Below are 20134 nucleotides of genomic sequence, written 5' to 3' on the forward strand. Positions count from 1 at the left end.
CAGCTGGGAGGAGCCCCGGCCTCTTTCCCAGGGCTCCTGGAGAAACACTCTAGCCCTGCCATCTCCTCTTTTCTGAGGAGAGAAAGTAACAGATTTCTTTGGTCACAGTGACATTTTGGCTTCCTATCCTTAGGAGGACTGGCACAAGGAGGACTGAGGACCAGGGAGGGAAAGCAGAACAGCGCTCATCAGCAGCTGTGTCCTCCACCCGACTGCTTCTTTTTATCCAAAGGAAGGAGCAGAAGAGGGTCAGTCTCAGCCTTCTTGTCTTTATTGTAACGCCATTGCATTTCTGTCAGAGGCAGATACAACGCCACAAAGATCACTCGCGTACTGCTTGGAAGACAGTGGCAGAGTGGCAGATTCAGACAAGTCCTTTCGCCCGGAAGCTACTGAGCTGTGTGTACTCAGGGCAGCTCAGGAGCTGTATAAACCAGTCAGCACAGAAAGCAGCTGCTCTTTCCCCTGGGAATGAGCTGGTTTGGACCTTGGGCCCAGGCTATACCTACCTGTAGTGTGCTGGCCCAGCAGAGAGCAGGACCAGAGGTACCTGGTGACTCTCAGCACACACCTTTCCTGGGCTCCTTTAGAAGGGCCCCAGTGAAGCAAGAAACATAACTTCTCTGGCACCATGTGATCCCTGGAGGGAACCACAGGCTCTGGTTAAACCCACAGAGTATCTCCATCTTTCAAAGACCCACTGTTTCTTCATTTCCCACAGAAATGAAGTGCTCACTCTTCCAAGACAGACCCTTCTCACCAGGAGGGCCTTAGCACCAGGAACAGCCGTGGATGCAGGTACGGACGTGAGTCAAACCCCCATCTAACGTCTTGACTCTGAGGCACTCTGGATGACTTCTGCAGAACACCAATGGGGAAGATACAGAGTTCTCTGAGCCTCATCTTCCTCACAGGTAGGATGGGAACAGTGGGGTTTGCACAGGGGAACAGCAGTGTTCAGATGCCCTGATCTAGACAGGTGGGAGGACTTCAGGGTCTTGAGAAGGAGCACATAAATCACAAGTGTATTTGTGCAGGAGAAGAGCAGATTTTTAAAAACATCTCAGCCAACCCAGATCCTGGTGAAGGAAAACACTGAGTTTTGAGCCAGTGAGTCTTTGGAGGGATTTTGGTTAGGATTCCATCATTTCTTGGAAATAAATCTGTTCGTTACTGGTGCTTGGCGCACACCCAGACAGACACTAGGACAGCTTTTCCACCTGGGTGTCCTTTTGCTCCTTAGCCTTCAGTTCCTCCAGTTTCTTCCTGTAGCGACTCAGGAAGTAATCGTCAGGTTCCACCCCGGAGCTCTTCAAAGCTTCCAGAACCTTCTCCAGCCTGGCCACAGACCGGGCTCCGTCAATCTTCCTTGTGCTCAGGTACAGAGTGAATTCCTGGAAACCCAGGAGCTTGCAGGTGTCCACAGAGCAAATATTCCGGATGTCCCTGGTTCGGTCCAGACGGGGGAAGAACACCAGGCCTGACATCTTCTCCAGGTCGTGGAGGCTCACCTGGAACTCGGTGAGCTGGGACTGGAACCCAATGGCTTTGTTAGGTACCACAAAGGCGCCCAGTGCCAGTGGCTCTGTAGATTCTGGGCTCCTGCGAGCCAGGATCACCTTGTAAAGGTGGGAGGGGACTGCCACGTTGTCCTCGCCGATCACCTGAAAACAGAGCAGCCAGTTAGCGCGCTGAGCTGTGCCACCAGCTTCCGAGGTTTTGCTCCCACGCCTTTGTAAATGCAAGACAGGGAACGGCCTGACAGCCACCTGGAATGGCCAGGCTTCAACAACTGACCAGTTCTAACCAGTCTTTACTATACCGGTACCTCTGCAGAGTGCTGGCTCCAGGCTTTAATCCCAGGACCCCTGAGGAAGAAGCAGGTGGATCTCGGAGTTCAAGGCCAGCCTGGTCTATAGAGTGGCCAGGAGAGCCAGGACTACACAAAGAAAAACCAAAATAACAACATAACCCCATACGGTTACCCCAAAGGGCGGGGCTCACAGTATATCCACAGAACAGAGGACAAAGGCGCGCCACAAGCAAGCACTGAGCTTCCTGTGGGAGAAGAAGCCATCATTTCCTCTCCACCGGCCAGTCAGAAGTCATAACGCTCTAAACAGAGACGTCCAAACCACTGGCTTCGGCACTCCCGGCTCTCAGTGAAAACAGCCTAAACTCCCCAGGAAACAGCAGACAGCCCTTTCGGTGGCAGCCAGACACGACAGCAACAGAACTTTCTAGATTACCTCGGTCTCTGCTCACTTTTTACAGTTAATTAAGTACAGGCAACTGCTTTTGCTTAGCTCCTGGGCTATCAAACATTGAATTTCTAAATTATGTTGTCAAATCGAACACTTTAGAAAAGTAGCCACACGACGCGGAAGGCAGAGGAACAAGCTGCTTCTGTAGGCTGGCCGTATTAATGAAATAACAATATTATGAAGCCTCTTCAAATGTCCTTCCAACATGCTTAAAAGCCTCCGTCTGTTGTCTAAAAACAAAAGTGGGATGTCCATTTACTTAATGGTCCCCATAAAATGACAAGGCCCGACTGAGCATGCTCCAAGTGCCAGACAGTTCTAGCTGCAGATTACATTCCCTGTCAGAAGCCCAAAAAAAAAAGAGGTTTTTCCTGATCTTTACAAACTCCTATCCACACTGCACTGCACTAGCCCAGAACCCCATGGTCTGTCTGTCACACATGGCTACAGGACTCCAGGGAAGACCCCGCCACAGGATCTACAGCAGCTGCCTTTGAATATACCAGAAGTGGTTGGCTGGTCAGGGCCGGGACAGAGCAGGTTCCTGAGACCACACTGTTCACAGGTTCAGGAGGGACTTGTCGGTATGTTGTGGGTCCCTCCCAAGCCTAGCACCGACCCTCCAGCACAGCGAAGAGGTGGTGCGCCTAGTGACCCTGGCATCCGGGTAAAGGCAAGAGGGTCATAAGTTCTAGGTCATCCTTGGCTATATACTTAAGAGCTCAAGGCCAGCCTGGACTATGAATCTCATTACAAAGCAAAGAGGAAGATGACAGAACCCTGCTCAAGCAGCGTCACCCTCTGCAGGGAGAGCCGCCTACCAGGGCTTTCCCTACAGGCAAAATGCTCTCTGTGGCAAGATGCTAAAACTGGATAAATAATAACAGTATGGGCTCAGGGACCAGAACTAAGGACATAACTACTACAGAGCCACGTTCACAGGGCGTAGGAAATGAGCTGCAAACATCCTACAGCAGCTGGGGACCCAGTTGGTAAGCTGACTCCTGGCGCCACCTGGTGGGATTTCCATGCCACTGCAACACAGCATGAAAACATTGGGGATCCTCCCATACCATTCTCTTGACCATTTCTATCTTGTGGGCTCCTTGTCCGCAAGCATGGCTATTTTTGAAAATAATTAACTGGTCATGTTCACTGGCTGCCAACGAGAACTGCTAATTTAGTTCCTTCAATTCCTGCAAAAACTATAGATGACTGATATTTTACACTTCGCAGCTTTACTTTGTAATGCGCTGTTTCTATAGTGTTGGGGTTTTTAGTTTGAGGACCTTCAGTGCTGCAGTCCCGAGGGTGTCAGGGATGCTGGGCACCAATCAGCTACACCTCAATCTTGACGGAGATCCTATTCACAACCACAACATGTGACTCTCTGGCTAAGGCCTCCCCCACAGGTAAGCAGAAAAACGAAATCCACATTCATTTTCTGAGTTATCTTGTCTGAGTCAGTCTTTGTTCTCAGCATACCTAAAAGACACCATGCCTGCTTGGAAATTAAATAACCCAGTGTTTTGTTCCTTAACTTTGGGACTTAGAGCCAGGCAATAGTGGCACACGCCTTTAATCCCTGTGCATGAGAGGCAGAATCAGGAGGACCTCTGAGTTTGAGGTTAGTCTGGCCTACAAAGTGAGTTCCAGGACAGTCATGGCTACACAGAGAAACCCTGTCTCAAAACAAACAAAAAACAACAACAATAAACTTGAGACATAAATAATCTTAAAATAGCTTAGGGCTCTTTTCCCTATAGGTAGCTCAGCACTACACCTAAGCGTTTACTCTGAGGAAAATTACTGCCAGACAATGTTCCTGGAGCGTGCACTGAAGCACAAGGCTTGGCTGGCCAGACAGACAGACAGACAGACACCTGCTCAGGTTCCACTTTGCCATAAGAGAGGGAGGATACCTTTAATCCCAGAAGGCAGGAGATAATTGTGAGCATGAGTTTGGAGCCATCTGAGGCTATAGGGTGAGACCCTGATCCCCAAGGGGTAGGGGTTATGGTGGTGCATAGCTATAATCCCCAAACCTCCAGGTGAGAGCAGGAGGATCAGGAGTTCAGGGCCAGCCTGGGCTATATGAGACCCTCCTCAAAACAACAGCAAAGATTTCAAAATCATCAAGACCTATTTTTCAAACCCTGTTTTTTGAAGCGGATATCATTCAGGAGACAGGTTTTGCAGGGGCGGAGTGGGGAATTGTGGGCTCCAGCAAGATCAGGGCAGTTAAAGGTCACCATCAAGAAATCAAGTTGGACACCAATGACCGCACAAAGGATTTCTATGGCTTAGCAGAAAGCGAGCTTTTAATACCAGTGCATCAGCAACAAACCTTTTCACAGAAGATTTGGCATAAGTGCTTGACAAAGGAGATCGCCGCTGCTACTGAAACACTCAGGAACCCTGAACCCTCATCAAGGGTAACAAAAATTGGAAACTGACCAACCGGAAGTGAGCGGAAAATACAACACACGTAACAGCTGAAGATGGACTCACATGTAGGTTGTACATTTCCTAAACATTGGCCAGAGTGCATCCTTCCTTCCTTCTCAGTGACAGAAACAACACCATATCCCTGTCATAGCCACAAAACCACCCCAGTGTCAGAAGAAGTTGGCAAGAAAGAATAGACTTAACCAAGCCGGGCGGTGGGCGGACGCCTTTAATCCCAGCACTTGGGAGGCAGAGGCAGGCAGATTTCTGAGTTCGAGGCCAGCCTGGTCTACAGAGTGAGTTCCAGGTCAGCCAGGACCCACACAGAGAAACCCTGTCTCAAAAAAACAAAGAATAGACTTAGCCTGCTGCTTGCAGTGTCATAGCTATCGTGTGTTGAGTATTTAGTGACTGACACTGTGCCCAGGAAGACAAGGAAAGGAAGAAAGTCAAAAAATAAAACAACCCGGACACACGGAGAGACCATGCCCTCAAGATGGCAATTTCATGGGAGAAAAAAAGAAGCAGGGTGGTTTGAAATCCACGAATCCACACACACCTACCAGGACAGGAGGGACACAGGAGAGAGAGTCAACAGGAGTGCCCGTCAGCCCCGTGGCACTACAGCAGGCACCTGCGGGAAGGCTGCTCGAGTGAACAGAGCCTCCACCTGCCGGGCACTGCTCCAGGCAGTAGGCAGCTGTGTAAATGAACAAGCCTTCCCTAGACTTGAGAAAGATGCTTCCTTTCCTACCAGGATGCCTCTGGACTCCTGGGGCAGGTCTCTGACTCTCTCCCTCCCTAGGTAACTGGCAGAGATCTGCAGCTTCAGACACCGCTCACGTTACCACCAGCTCTCTCCTCGGATCGTTTACAATGTTCAAACCCAAATCTTCAGGTATGTTTCACTTGTACGACTCTTTCGGAACAGGCACATCAGAGAAGGCACATGGATAGCCTCAGCTATGCTGGGGCGACTCTGATTCAAGCTGTCAGATGACTCACTTTTGATAAAATCACTGCTACTCACCCTCCCTGAGGGCTACATGCACTCAGTTCTAGGGTGCTATGATCCATCTCCCCAGATCCTAGTGGACATTTCTGCCTGACTGTAAGGAACCCTCCTGGCCCATTTTCTGCTATTTCTGCATGCTAGCAGATACTCCTTGCATGGACTCCACCGAGAACGCCGTTCATTACTGACAGACTCATGCTCTGCCCGGACACTCAGTTATCCCTGTGGCACAGACCTCTGACAGCCTCACAGGACAATGCTCTGACTGGGCATCAGGTGTGGGAAAAGACATGTCCAGCTTGGAGCTCGCCTTGTGAGGAGGAGCTGTATGACCTGGAGTTGACCCCTGCGATCCTCAATTTTCCTGTGTGCGAAAGAACAGCTGCAACCTTTCAGGGAGGGTTGTAGCACTATGCCCTCACTGCACACCCGTTCGTCTGCCTCACTTCTCCATCCAGAGTCAATGCGAGTGCATGCGCGTGCACACACACACATGCTCCACACCTGCACAGCACCTAGGATGTCCCTGACATTGGCTGTGTATGTGCTCCTGAGGGACTAAGCGTGTGCAGCTGAAAACAACCGGGGGTCTTTAGCAGGCATGATGACTCTGGATCACGTGGCTCCGGAATCATCGTGTCTGACTGCCAAGCAGCACCCCGGAGCGGGAGCTCACGGTTCATACTGTTCCTGGGGAAGAACAGATAGCTCTCCGAGCTGTGCAATGCGCCAGCGCTGCCCACAGTGCTGACTGGAACTGATACTCCTGAAAGGACCCTCATGCTGGAGAATGGCCTGGATTTCAGCTGGACGTTCAGATTTCCGCAACCAGGCCCCAGCCCTTCCCCTCTTCCGCCTCCTCAGAAAAAATGTGCTCACTGCTTCAGTGCAGGCTGCCCCTCCCCTACCTTTCCGGTCTCATCTTTCCTCAAATGTGCTTTCCTTAGTGAGACTGCAAGCTTACACGTGCCAACGTGTGTGCATACAAATACATTTTTTTGCCCAATTAAACTGATTTTTTTCTTTTATTGAAAATTATCGTTTTCTCACGTAATACATGCTGATTAAGGTTTCCCCTCCCCCTCCCCCTTCCAGTTCCTCCCCACCTCCCTCACATCCAGATCCGCCCCCTTTCTGTCTCTCACTGAAAATGGGCTTCTAAGGGATAAGAAGAAAAAATAAGATAAAACAAAACCAGCAAATCAGAACAGGACAATACAAACATACAGAAGAGCCCAAGAGAAGGCCCAAGAAGTAGACGCAGACACTCACTCCTCCAGGAAGCGCCCTGTCCCCCGCGCCCCACTGATGCTCTCTGAACATCAGCTTCTCCCTCACTCTACCTAGGTCTCTGCAGGTGGGACTCCCCAGTGACCAATCCACCTCCTCTCCCGCGCCCCTCTTCAACAGCCCTTTACAGGCATTTTCACTATGTGGCCGCTTTTACACTGTATGAGAAATACCCGGAGCTTCAGGTACACACCAGAGCCCCACTTCAATGTGCCGAGTAGCTGAGGTGTGTCCTGCTATTTGAGAGCTGAACCCCGAGGACTGCCTGATGCCAAGGACAACCTAGGCAGCACAGCAAGACTGTCTCTGCAGGTAAGGAAATGGTTGTATCGAATGAAAGGAAGAGGAGGGGAAGCCGGGAGGGGAGAGGAGGCTAAAGGACTCAGCATAATGCCTTCAAGAAGCTACTGACTCCTCTTTCTGAAAGGAGGGAGGTCAGTGGCCTGAACCCTCTGTACTAGAGAGTAAAAGCGCCCAGAGACGGGTGGAGCTCTGAGTGTGAGCCCCGCCTGTTCTACAGAGTGAGCGAGTTCCAGGATGACCAGGGCTACGGGAGAAGCCCTGCCTCAAGCCTCCCTCCCACCAAAGAGAACAGAAAAGTCAAAGCACCTGACTGCGCTCTCAGAAACAGCACTGCACCGGCGGGTCCCGGCGGGTCCCAGCGGGTCCCAGGCCCTGTGCCTTCCACAGCTCTGTCATTGGTCACATTCTTCTCTCAAGCGGCACCAACTTAATGACACAGAATTACGTCCACTTCCCTACAGGTCCAAACACACGACATACACACGCACAGTACTATAAATGCTGGCTTTGCATTTTCAATAGACCCCACAGTATAAATAATCTCAAGGTCCAAGAGGCGCTGGACGGGAATGTGTAAGTGGGAGCCAGGGAAGGGCTGAGGTGGAGTAAGCAGTGCACTCCACCGGGCGAGGCAGGCCCTCAGGGCATTTGGTTACAGATGGAGAACTGTCCGATACACCTCAGTATGGCTCAGTGGACAGGGTTTTCCTCGTATTTCAATTAACCATTGCTTATTAGTCAATTTTTAGCTTTGCTTTTTTTTCCAGGAAAATTATCAATTTATTCTCATTCCAGTAGAGAACTTACATAAGGTCTCCTGATCACTAACATCACTAACTACTGTGCAAATGGCAGACACATTGTGTCATCAGCCAAAACCCTCTCTGAGGTCCATGTCATGTGAAAAGCCTCTGTTGACACCTCTGCTTTAGACAAATCAAAGTCTGTGACCAGCAGAAACTGGAGTTGTGCAAAAGTACAAATTATATAAAAATAGGAACTTCCTAAAGAAGAAATTAGGCTAATAAATGACAAATCAGAGTTTAAAAATACAACATGACCCTCTTTAATCTGAAATAGAAATCATCAGTAGAGAGCCCAGCAGGGTGACACCAGTCATCCCAGCATAGGAAAGCAGAGGACTGTGCTGTTTCAGGCCAGCCTGGGCTACATGGTGAGGTTCTACCTTAAATACAAAAAGACTCCAAGATGACTCAACAAGTAAAGGTACTTGCCATGTCCCCAGAACCTGTGAAGGTGGAAGGAGAACAGACTCACGTGCGCGCGTGTGCACACGCACACACACACACACTCACGTGCACACTCGCACACAATGTAAGGAAGGAAAGAGAAAGTACTCAAGACTACAGTTCGGGGAGTGTCATTTGCAGGCGTCTGCCTCCTCCCGCACGGCAGGCTCTTTAGAAAGCTGGACTGAAGCCCGCCAATGTTAGCCTCAGCAGGCCCTCCACATGAAAGATCAGGGATGCTAAAGGCTCAGAAGCCCAGAAAACGAAGCCCTAAAACAAGTAAGGCTTTAAGACAAAAACAAAAGCTAAGACCCTCACTCAAAACACCCCTTCAGGAAGCCTGGCTGGCCCCGTGCATCTGGTGACTGTGAGGAAGGCTGACAGGTCTCTAGAAACCCTTCGGCCTACTTGAACCTCTGGAACATCATCCGCTGATAAACTAACGGCCACATTCCATCACTGACATCGGCGCCTGTTCCAGGCAATGAAAACTGAGACCAGAGAACATCCTCTTTGTATTTTTTTCAATTCTGAACTTCAAACAGACTTTGTAAATGCTCCATGGAACTCCATTATTCGTCCAGTCCAACTGTTGACATTTTTCCTGATGCCTTTATCACCTCTTTTCTGTTGTCCCTAAGCTTATTTAAACTAAGTCACAGGCCCACTCCTTGATCCCCTAGGGTGTACTAAGAACAGAGACATCCGCTTACAGAGTTACAGACCAATTACCAAAATCAGGAAACTGTGTACCATCACCTGGTCTGCAAACCCCAGGCATGGCCCACTTGCCCCCCACACCACCCCCAGGAGCCCTGCTTTCTGCCTTCAAGACCACACTGCAGATCGTTTCCATGTCTGTCACCCAAGCCCAGCCAGCCCCCTGGCCTCTGTGTATACAGCGTGACCCCTCTCTTTAATAGAACACACAGTGTATTTTATAAGGTCCTCCCCTGGGCTCCACCTGCAATGTCCACACAATGGAATTGAAGATTATTTTTTGTTTTCTGCAGAAATGGTCTTTTTATCAGTAAGTCCCATTACTAGAGATAAGGGCGTTGGTCATTTGGCTTGGAAGTTAAAGTTCCAATTCCTCACCTTTTTGATCATTGAATGATCAAAGTGATGAGCACATGCCCTGCTCCTCACAGAACTTCTGCTACACTTTGGCATCTGCTGACGATATCTGCTTGAATAGCTTGTTATTGTGATGGCTACAAAATGATCCCTAAGTTTTCCACTCACGACCGACGGCGTCAGCCGAGCACACGCTGGCCCCATGCACTCCCACCAGCGGTACCGACCTAACTCAGTTGGTTCACACTCCACCTGGTTTGCATATTTAGTCACAGACTCTGGAGGCTTCACCCATCCTGCATTTACCAAACACCTGCTCTATTCCCAAAACTACATGTCCTTCCCCTGATGGCCACACAGTGCCACCCTCCTGGCACAATGCTCGGAATGCCTCTCTACAGAGATACAGTCACTCTATTGTGGAGCCCTCGGCCCTCTAAGGCTCTCCTCAGGAGAATGTCCAAGAACACCGGAGCCTTCCACGGCAGTAGGCACAGTCTGTCGTTACATCATTACAAGTTCTCATATGCTCTGTCTGTCCCTGTGGTCCCTAAATGTTCCAGTGTCATCAACGTAAAAAAGAAAGAGGGGCTGGAGAGATGGCTCAGAGGTTAAAAGCACTGACTGCTCTTCCAAAGGTCCTGAGTTCAATTCCCAGGTGGCTCACAACCATCTGTAATGAGATCCAATGCCCTCTTCTGGTGTGTCTAAAGATAGCAACAGTGTACTCATATGAAAATAAATAAATAAATCTTAAAAAGAAAACCCCCTTTAACACAGGTGGATGGTGAACGCCTCCCTTTACCTGTGGGCATCTTGATGTCAGCGGTTGTTTTAGCCCTCGCTGTATCTGCCCCTATAACCCTAACAGGAGGTGCCTCACAGATAATGCTGAATACATGACATTAGGCAGCAGAGCATCGAATGAGATTACTGCAGTTCTTGGAACAACATACAACGGAATGTGACACGTCCCTACCTGGTAACTAACTGTTTTTGTTCCATCATTTCTAGTGTGAGGTAAGGTTAGAGGTCCTGATACGATCCAAACATCTTCAAATCTCTCCGTCAGCTCACGACAATACATTTCTATTCTGAAAAACAAACCAAAAAATGATGCTTTATGCCCACAGGCATTCATGGAAGAAAGCAGCAAGCCACCTAGTCCCTAGGAAAGACTCTTAAAGGAGACAGCTCCTCTAAGAAGTTGACTTAGGGACAGTCAGAGTGGCACACGCCTTTAGTCCCAGCACCCAGGAGGCAGAGGCAGGAGGCTCTGTATAGGTTAGAGACCAGTCTTGTCTGCCAGGCAGTGGTGGCGCACGCCTCTAATCCCAATACTTGGGAGGCAGAGGCAGGCAGATTTCTGAGTTCTAGGTCAGCCTGGTCTACAGAGTGAATTCCAGGTCAGCCAGGGCTACATAGTGAGACCTTGTTTCAAAAACCAATATATGTTTTAAATTAAGAACATATCATTAATTTACTATATAATAAGAACATATTAATTAATTTATTATAATTAATAAATTAAGAACATTTAATTAAGAACATTAAATCAAGGGGGCTGGAGAGATGTCTTAGTGGTTAAGAGCACCAACTGCTCTTCCGAAGGTCCTGAATTCAAATCCCAGCAACCACAGGGTGGCTTACAACCATCTGTAACAAGATCTCACACCCTCTTCTGGAGTATCTGAGGACAGCTACAGTAAGTATTATACTTACATATAATAAATAAATCTTTAAAAAAAAAACAAAAAACAAAAAAGAACAGTATTGAGACTGTACCCTAACCTGCACAGGCTCGTCCCTTCTGACTGAAGGCAAAACAAGGCTTATGGCAAGGTGTCTCTCAGACCGTGTCTCCCGTGCTTACCCATAAAAGTCAAAAGCTGAACTGTAACTCCCCAAGAACTTGTATCATGAACGTGTATCTAGGACGTGTATCATGAAAGACTACTGGACCAAATGATCACTCTTCTGTCTCTCATCAGTGGGATGCATCTTTCCTAAAAGGCCAAGGATGCTAGGAACAGCCTCCCTTACTTGGCTTAACACAGCGGCTGCTTGGCTTCTGGCCATCCCTTGTGGAGACTATCCCCAGTGTGACTCTGTACAGAGATGGAGGCTCATGACAGGATTGTCCGTGCAGCAGTGACCTTTAAACTGCACTGTGTGTGACATACAGGGGATGGCGTCCCCGGGCCACCTCTCCTCTCAGCTCCTCCCAGGGTGCAGATGCCTAGCGACAAGGCGAAGTGCCCCTCTCTCCCAAGGTCTCCCTTGGGAGAAGGAAACATGAAAGGCTCCCATAGGTGAGAGGTCTGCAGACCCAACAATGACAAGGAAGGAGAAAACCCACCCAGAACTTTGACAAGCTGAGAGCAAGTGAGGAGACCTGTGAGTTAAACTGGTTCACTGAATCCCAGTGGCGAAGACCCTTGGAGGATTGGAACAGTACAACTGAGAAATTACTGGGTTTTTTTGGTTTTTCGAGACAGGGTTTCTCTGTGTAGCCCTGGCTGTCTTGGAACTCGCGCTGTAGACCAGGCAGGCCTCGAACTCAGAAATCCTCCTGTCTCTGCCTCCCAAGATTGTTAATTTTTTAAGTGCAGTAAGTTAAGTGCTGTGGGCTTTAAAACAAGTCTTTTCTCCTAAAAATACCCATTTATAAAGTCATACCTTATAGTCTGAGCAGGTGGTAGGGGTTAGAGCGTGCAGATGAAACAGATGGGCCTGACTTAGGAAGTCTTTACAGATTCACTTCATGGTTCTCTGTGTGTCTGTATGTGCACAGAGGACAGAAAAGGGTGTTGGACCCTGGGCTACCTGGTACAGGTCCTGTCTCCTGCAGGCTCCTAGCCACTGCACTGCCTCTCCAGCCCTGATGGCTTTTAAGTATAGGATGGTTTCTTAATAGCTATTTTTTTTAGCTTTATTTATCTTTTTATTTTACACGTGCATTTTACCTGCATGTAAGCGAAGTCTATGAGCACCTGAAATGGACCCTGGGTCCCCTGGAACTAGCACTACAGCTGTGCACTTCCACATGGTCCTAGAGACTGAGCCCAGATCCTCTGGCAGAGCATCTTCTTTTACTTTCTTTTTTTCTTGGTGGTGGAGATGGAAGGCAAGACCCCTGTGCACCTGAAGCAAGCAGTCTACCAAAGAACTACCTACACCCTTGGCCATATTCTCAACTATGAAATACTACACAGGACAAGCACACCTGCCTGAGACGACCTCGGTCAACACCAGTCTCTCGGTTAAGACCACCTGGCAAAGTTAGCAGCGTCAGAAACAGCAGAGGGCTCTGCGGTTTCACAATGTCTACCGCTAAAATGCCAGGCTGTACCACGCCAAAGCTTTTCTCTTGCAGAGCTCAGAAGCAGACAGGCCAGGCGGGGTAGGGCACATGGGCCACCTCAGAAATCAGGAAGCGAGAAAGGACAATCACAAGCCAGAAACCAGGCTGGGCAGCTGACAGTGCCTCCCTGCAAGGCTTAGGAACAAGTGCCTTTCCTGGATGCACGGCTCAGTTCCTAGCAGCAGTACCATCTCCAGTAGTTTCTCGGGAAACCTGACTTCAGCACATGGACCAGAGAGGCAGACGGTCTCTCAAACGCAGCAAGGAGGGCGGCCGGCCATTCAGCCCGGACGGTGCCCAAGAAGTGAACACAGGCACAACGCGAGCGTGCTGGCTGCCCAGCACACCACCCACCGTCCATACCTACCTATTCCAATAGCCGGAATTGTTATCAAAATTCTGAGGCACGATATTAGAAAGGTAGAAGGTCTCTGCCATGGCTTCCTGCAAGGGGAGAAACAAAGCAGTGTTCTTCTAGAATGCCTCGCTCTAAACAGCTCTGACAGCCAGTCTGTTCTCCCTGCTTACCAGGCCACGTGGGATCCAAGCCACGGACCCACTCAGCCCACAGCCCAAACCCACTGATATTTGTTTAGATAAAGACAGAAATATTCCAAGACAGAAAACTATGATTATGCAGTGACACCTCCAAGTCAGTGAGATGGCTCAGCAGGCAAAGGCACTTGCCCCATACCCTTGTTACCCCTAATCTGATGCCCAGAACCCATATACAGATGAAGGAAGGAACAAACTCTACAAAGATATCCTCTGGCTTCCACCACACGATCCATACACACACACAGACACACATACACACACACTATACACATGTATAATGTTATTTTACATTTATGTATGTATGTATGTATGTAAGCATGCATGCTAGGCTTAGTGGCACATGCCTATCATCTCAACACTTCAGAGATAAAAGCACGGGGATCAGAAATTCAGGGTCATCCTAAGCTACACAATGGGTTCTAGGCCAGCCTGGGCTACATAAGTATATCTCGAGTAGCAATAATAATAAATAAAAACTATAACACAAGTAGTTCAGTGTGTCTGGCTTTTCTAATCATTTATCGCATCTACCCAAATGCATGTTTATAAGCTCCAGGGACTAAAGGCCTCCAGGGAAATTGGGAATAAACTGAGGCTCTGCACATCTGGAGGAAGAGCCAGCTTCCAGGAACTTACTGTAAGAGGTGTGAAAACCAAATTTTAGTCAAAAGTAGTAGAGAAAGCATCCCTCCTCTCCCAGTTTCTGGCCACTGTAATGCACACTCTCTGCATATCTAATCTATGTGCACAGAGCTCCGCCTCACTGACTAACCAGCCATCTGCAGCAGCCTGGCAGCCACTGGGTCAGACTGACTGTTGGTGGGTCTCAACTTTTCTTTATCTCTAAAACTTTTCAAAATAAAAAAAACTGAGAGGCTGGGTATAGCTCTGTGGTGCAATGGTTGTTTAACATGTGCAAGTTAAAACTAAAGGTGAAGTCCAAGACTTGACACCCACAGAGAGACAGACAGACAGACAGACATGTGGGCAAAACACAAATGAACATAAATCAAAATCTTAAAAAGGTGCTAAAATAACAGGAACAGACAAGTGCATTCTTAAGCATTACATTTGGTTCCCACATCATCAGCCACCCAACCTCATCCTCTCCAAAGGATGCCTACACTGGAAAACTTGTTATTTCCTGCCGGGGCCATGTGACCTCGTGACCAGCCACTTCCAATATAGTCTTCATTGAGGGCACTGAAAGCCAAAGGGACAGTAGGATCAGGCTTGAATTTACAATGCTTTCTGTCTGCATCACCTGAAGAAAAACACAGAGAACAGTTACCAGTGGGTCCTCTAAAGCGGGCAGGCTGGCAGGTGTGGGAGGTACAGCTTCCAGCAGCTGGCGTCAGGGACCATATGCATTGCCTCAAGTACCTAAAACAACTTGGGAGGCAGAGGCAGGTGGATTTCTGAATTCGAGGCCAGCCTGGTCTACAGAGTGAATTCCAGGACAGCCAGGGCTACACAGAGAAACCCTGTCTCAAAAAACCAAAACAGCTCAGGTGTTTCATCTGAGCTTGGCAAGGTTGGCCTAGGACAGGATGCTTCGCCCACAGTGAAGCTCCCTCTTGCTCTCTGACTCTGGCCTTTCCAGTTAAAGGGGAACTGCCCTGGGCGGTGTACAGGTGGAGACGGTGGGTGGGGAGGAGCAGAGAAAACTTTGCCACCAAAGCAACTTGTTCTACAAAGCACCATCATGTAAGCATGCACGGGATCTAGGAGCCACTGGCAACTGATGGCCCCTAGGAGAGGAGAGTCAGATTTTCAAGAAGGCTGCCCTCTGAGAAGTGTCCCATGCTCCAGTGTACATATGACAGCACTGAGTGGCCTGGGGGAGGGGGGATAGGTGTGGGATGTTAAGAAAAAGAACACATGAAATTATAAGGAAATAGTGTGAAAGGGACTGGGTAGAGTTGAAGAAGGGGAAGAGGGGACAGACTTGACCAAAACCCATTACCTGCCTATATGAAACTCTCACCTATGAAACAATTAAAACATTCATATATGAAGCATTCATACATGAGACAATTAAAAAAGACACTGTGTATTGTGTTTTACAAAATGATATTCTGGCAAGCTTGTTTGTACTGAGTTAATGGGTACATACAGACACAAAGGTCTGTTTGGACATGCTCAGCAGGGGGAGGACACCTTACCGCTTCTCTACTGCCTCTTAGGCCACAGCAAAATAAACATTAAGGTAGGGGTTCCACCCAGAAACTCCTAAAGCAGACTTCTGAGTGAGATGAATGTTTGTAAGCAACGTGGAAGTTAGAATGAGGATGGCCTCCATGGGGACATACACTCACATGCTAGTCCCCACAGGGTGGAGCCTGAGAAGGATGAGGAGGACTGGGGGTGTGGCCTGCTTCACGGTGGGGGTGGGGGTGAAGGGGGGTGGAGGGGGGTGGGGGGACTGTGCTGCTGGGAGTGGGCTTTGAGAAGTCAAAACCCCATGCTAAGCCCAGTCTCTTTTTATCTCTGTCTTTCTACCTGTGGATCAGGACACAACTCTCAGCTGCTTCTCAGAGAGCAAATAAGCATCACATTCAATGTGTGCTATGAGGTACAAAGGTTGAAATTATCAACAGTCCTCTTGCCTTAAACATGGAAACCTTCTCATCAGTACCCGTACGATTTCCCCAGCCACCTACCGATGATCTTGTCCTTGGATATATGTTCAAGGACCCATCTGGGCACCCGTTTGGCCTGATCATAAGACAAGGCATGGTTAGTGTAACGCCTAGTCTCCGTTCCAGTTAACGGAAATCCAAACTGTTCCAAAACAACTTTTTCTGCAGATTCTAAGAAAGAAAGAAAAAAAAGAGGGGGTTACGAACAGAAAAAAATATAATTAGTGACTCTTATTAAGAACAAAAGATTCTGAAGACAACGATGATGTCTAAAAACAACTGGCTCAAAGTCTCACCAAGAAGTCCGATTCTGCATCCTTGGGAGGAGGAGGGGGTCTAAGCTAACAGCATCTTTGCCTTGATTTATTAAGTCAAAGAAAAGTGCTTAGCAAAATCCTCCTTTGCCCATCATCTGTTGGGTGTTCACAATAAGCTTCAGCTATAGGGATATGTGTTTGGCTTTGGTGCTGGGAAACATATGCAGGGTCATTCTGTGTCCTAGGCAGGCCTTGAACTTTTGTTCCTCCTGCCCCTGCCTACCACACGCTGAGTTTACAGGCATGTGCTACCACACTCTGTAGTAGTAATGATTATGTAATTAAATAAAAGCCTGGCTCAGTGACAGAGCTGTGCATGTCCTAGAAGCCCTAGCGTCGTTCTGGTACCAAAAAGAAATAAGAATCCAATATTACTAGCTTTTCACATCAGTTTTCTAAATCTGTCTGTACCACAAACTCTGTGTGTGTGTGAATGTGTGTGTATGTGTGTGTGTGTATGTATGTGTGTGTATGTGTGTGTGTGTGTGTGTGTGTGTGTGTGCAGAGAGAGAGAGAGAGAATGAAAGGAAATTCAAAGGAAAACTATAGTGCCACAACTAATTATCAGTCATTGATAAAAATGGATGGGAACATTCAAACATCTTGCTACTTATAGAGTCAAAATTGGCCATAATTTTAGTTTTTCACCATCATGATCATCTATCAGCTGCCAGGTTAAGTATCCATCTAGTTTTTAAAAGACCATAACTCCATGAGTGGGTACACACACCTATTACTCCAACCCTCATGCCTGGCTGGGTCACAGTGAGTACAGGCTCAAAACAAAACAAAACAGAAAGGCCTGCCTACACTGACCCTCACTGATACTTTCCCTAGTATTTCAGCTCAAGGAAAGACTGTGGCCTGCACTGCAGTGAGGCCAGGGAGGGAGGGCGCCAGGAAACTGCCACTTCCTCCTAGTGGACTCAACTGGGAGCTGCTTCCAAGTGACTCCTCCCCATGCCTTGCCAGAGCAGTCCTCTGACACAGTGGCAAGAGTTAAGGAGGTAGGTGGTTCAGCACGTCCAGGAATGAGATGGGTTTGTGCTCACCTCTTTGTCTAAAGTGCCCCGTTAATTTACCCATACTATGGAGGCTGGGGAGCAGATATTCTTCGCGGAAACGCCTTCAAACTTCAACCATCTTCCTGCGATGGTTGATGCTGTCAATTTGACAGACTCTAGAAACACCTGAGAAACGGGCCCCAGGATATTCCTATGGGGAGAGGGGGATCCTGATTGTATTAATTGATATGGGAACCTCCAGTTTAACTATGGGCTGGATCATTCCCTGACTGGGATCCGCACTGTATAAAATGGGAGAAAGGGGAGTCGAACAGCAGCACGCATTCATTTGCCCCTGTAGCCTGACAGTGGAAGCGATGTGGCCAGCTGCTTCGAGCTCCTTCCCCGCCATGATGGGCTGCACCTCGAACTGGGAGCTAAAACAGACCCTTTAAGTTGCTTCTGTCAGATATACTTTGTCACAGCAACAGGAAAAGAAACTAAGACACTTACTGAAGGCCAATTCTGTACCAGGCACTGTGCTGCACCTAAGGTGGAGAACAAACAGAGTCTCAGCTCGGGAGGGAGCTAAGGATGGAGGGGCGGTGACGTGTGAGCCCGCAGCCAGGTGAAGAATTTGGGGGAGCAGGGGGAGCCGAGCCCCGGGGACGGAGCCGGCCTGCAGACTCACCGTGTGGCTGTCTAGCCGGCCTCGCGGATGCCGCGTCCCGACGCCGGAGGAACTGCAGCGCCGTCAGCCCCGCTCCCGCGGCGCCCACTACAGCCCCGGCCAAGAAGCCATTCAGAAACCGCCGCGAGTCCCTGAGACGGGAAGCGAAGCTCTTTGCAGCCATGACTCCCAGGCGCCTGCACTTTGTCTCTGCCGCGCATGCGCATGCGGCCGGACTAGTCCAATCGCCTGCACTGGAACCAGGCGCGCACGCAACGTCCCGAGCCGCCTCCCAGAGACCCTCGCTGCAGAGGGTGTCAGGCATCCCTTAGTGTCCTGCAGGGCAGGCGCGCCTACCTCCATCCCTGGTCCCCGGCCCGTTGGTGGATAGGTTGTCCTGGCTTGTCAACTTAATGGTGTGCGTGTACTGTCCTCTGAAGAAACTGCCTTTAGTCTCATTTAATAGTGAATAAACGCGTGCTTATGATCCACCAAGGATCTCCTAAACAGAGATCCAACTCGATGTAATTCCAAATACCTGTACCCCACTGAACTATTCGGAACACCTGACTTCAAAGTCAAAATACGCACACATCATAACTCCTGAAGTGTGTGTACTCCTATCGAGTTTCTTGGAAAAACAGTACTCAAGGTAGCCAGAGACACTGGACCAGAGCTCAGAAGTTTAAATCCCCACCAAACTACTCAGGTGTTTCAGTCCACAGTTCCTCTTTTAGTTTGTGCCTAGGCTAGCGAGATGGTTCATCCAGTCAGGGTGCTCGCCACCAAAACTGACGCCTGAATTCGATCCCTGGAACCTACCTGGTGGAAGAAGAGAAGTGACTCCTGAAAGCTGTCCTCTCCCTCCTGTATGCACAGGTATGCATAGCAGACATAAATACGTCGATGTATTTATAATAAACTGGAATTGGGAGCCGATCTGTAATCCCAGCACCAGCGAAGTTGAAGAAGGAAAATCTGAGTTCCAGATCAGCTTAGACTACATAGTGAGTTCCGAATGAGTCTCAGCTACATAGCAAGACCCTGTCTCAAAAGGAAGTTAAAATCGTCATCTTAGACAATAGGGATTCATCTCAGGACTAAGGCAGATACAGTCAAGTAACACTGTAAATGTCAGCCACTTTATAGCACCTCTCTACTTGGTCTTAGACAAAATCGATGGGTGAATGCCCACTGATAAAAGGGAGAACACAAGGGCTGGAGAAAGGGCTCAGTGGTTAAGAGCACTGTCAGCTCTTCCAAACGGTCTGGGTTCAATTCCCAACACCCACATGGTAGCTCACAACTCTGTCTGACACCCTCACATCAGTGCACATAAAATTAGATAAATTATTTTTTAAAAGGAAGAAGATTCGTGTTTAATAGATTCCCACTCAGATCAATGGGTCTTCACCAGGCAGCAGTCTCCAGCTTCCCTCTTTTTATGACAGCATTGGCCTGGGCCAGACTGACTTCATGACAGGCTGCAAACCAGCAGTTCAGGAGACCAGGCCTGAGATTCTACTTCCCAGAACTGGGCAAGTCAGTTAGTGGAACAGCCAGGCATATGTAAAAGGGACCCCTCCCCAGCTTGTAAAAGAATCCTTAGGCAAACTTGCAGCCAAGAGATCAAGAATAGTTAGTCAAGTTTGCTTGACTCAAAACCCTAACCAATCATAGCATCACCCAGACCTCCAGAGATAGAACCCACCAATCAAGGTATAGATCACCTAACCCTCCCTAATGTTCCTCTTTTTGGCTTTAAAACTGAATCTTCTAATTCAGTCAGGGTCCTTCCATCCTGATGGAATTGTGCCCCTGCATACAGGAATCTGTTCAATAAATGTTCTTTGCTTTAGCATACTGTTTGAGTCTAGGGTATCATTCTTTGGCAATTCATACACCCTCACACCCACATGGACTTATATTTGC

The 20134-nt window shown here is 48.6% G+C and overlaps 1 protein-coding gene across 1 annotated transcript; it reads right to left on the reverse strand.

Moving 5' to 3' along the window:
* Positions 1–249: 249 nt before the first annotated feature.
* On the reverse strand, positions 250–18403 carry Exog (exo/endonuclease G). The gene is made up of 6 exons (XM_052186992.1): positions 18224–18403; positions 16233–16382; positions 14694–14833; positions 13379–13455; positions 10627–10741; positions 250–1664 (listed from the first exon to the last, which is right to left on the reverse strand). Exons 1-6 carry the CDS (start codon positions 18384–18386, stop codon positions 1203–1205), a joined length of 1107 nt encoding a protein of 368 aa, XP_052042952.1. The 5' UTR covers positions 18387–18403; the 3' UTR covers positions 250–1202.
* Between the last annotated feature and the right edge of the window lie 1731 nt (positions 18404–20134).

The sequence above is a fragment of the Apodemus sylvaticus genome, chromosome 7 (assembly GCF_947179515.1).
Source record: "Apodemus sylvaticus chromosome 7, mApoSyl1.1, whole genome shotgun sequence".
In the NCBI taxonomy this organism is placed as follows: Eukaryota; Metazoa; Chordata; class Mammalia; order Rodentia; family Muridae; genus Apodemus; species Apodemus sylvaticus.

Excerpts from the sequence above, each read along its gene's own strand:
- Exog (XM_052186992.1), bottom strand. The coding sequence starts at position 18,386 with ATGGCTGCAAAGAGCTTCGCTTCCCGTCTCAGGGACTCGCGGCGGTTT. Across the intron at positions 16,383-18,223 it reads GCCGGCTAGACAGCCACACG|AATCTGCAGAAAAAGTTGTT; the intron begins GTGAGTCTGCAG and ends TTTCTTTCTTAG. Across the intron at positions 14,834-16,232 it reads ATCCAAGGACAAGATCATCG|GTGATGCAGACAGAAAGCAT; the intron begins GTAGGTGGCTGG and ends GTTTTTCTTCAG.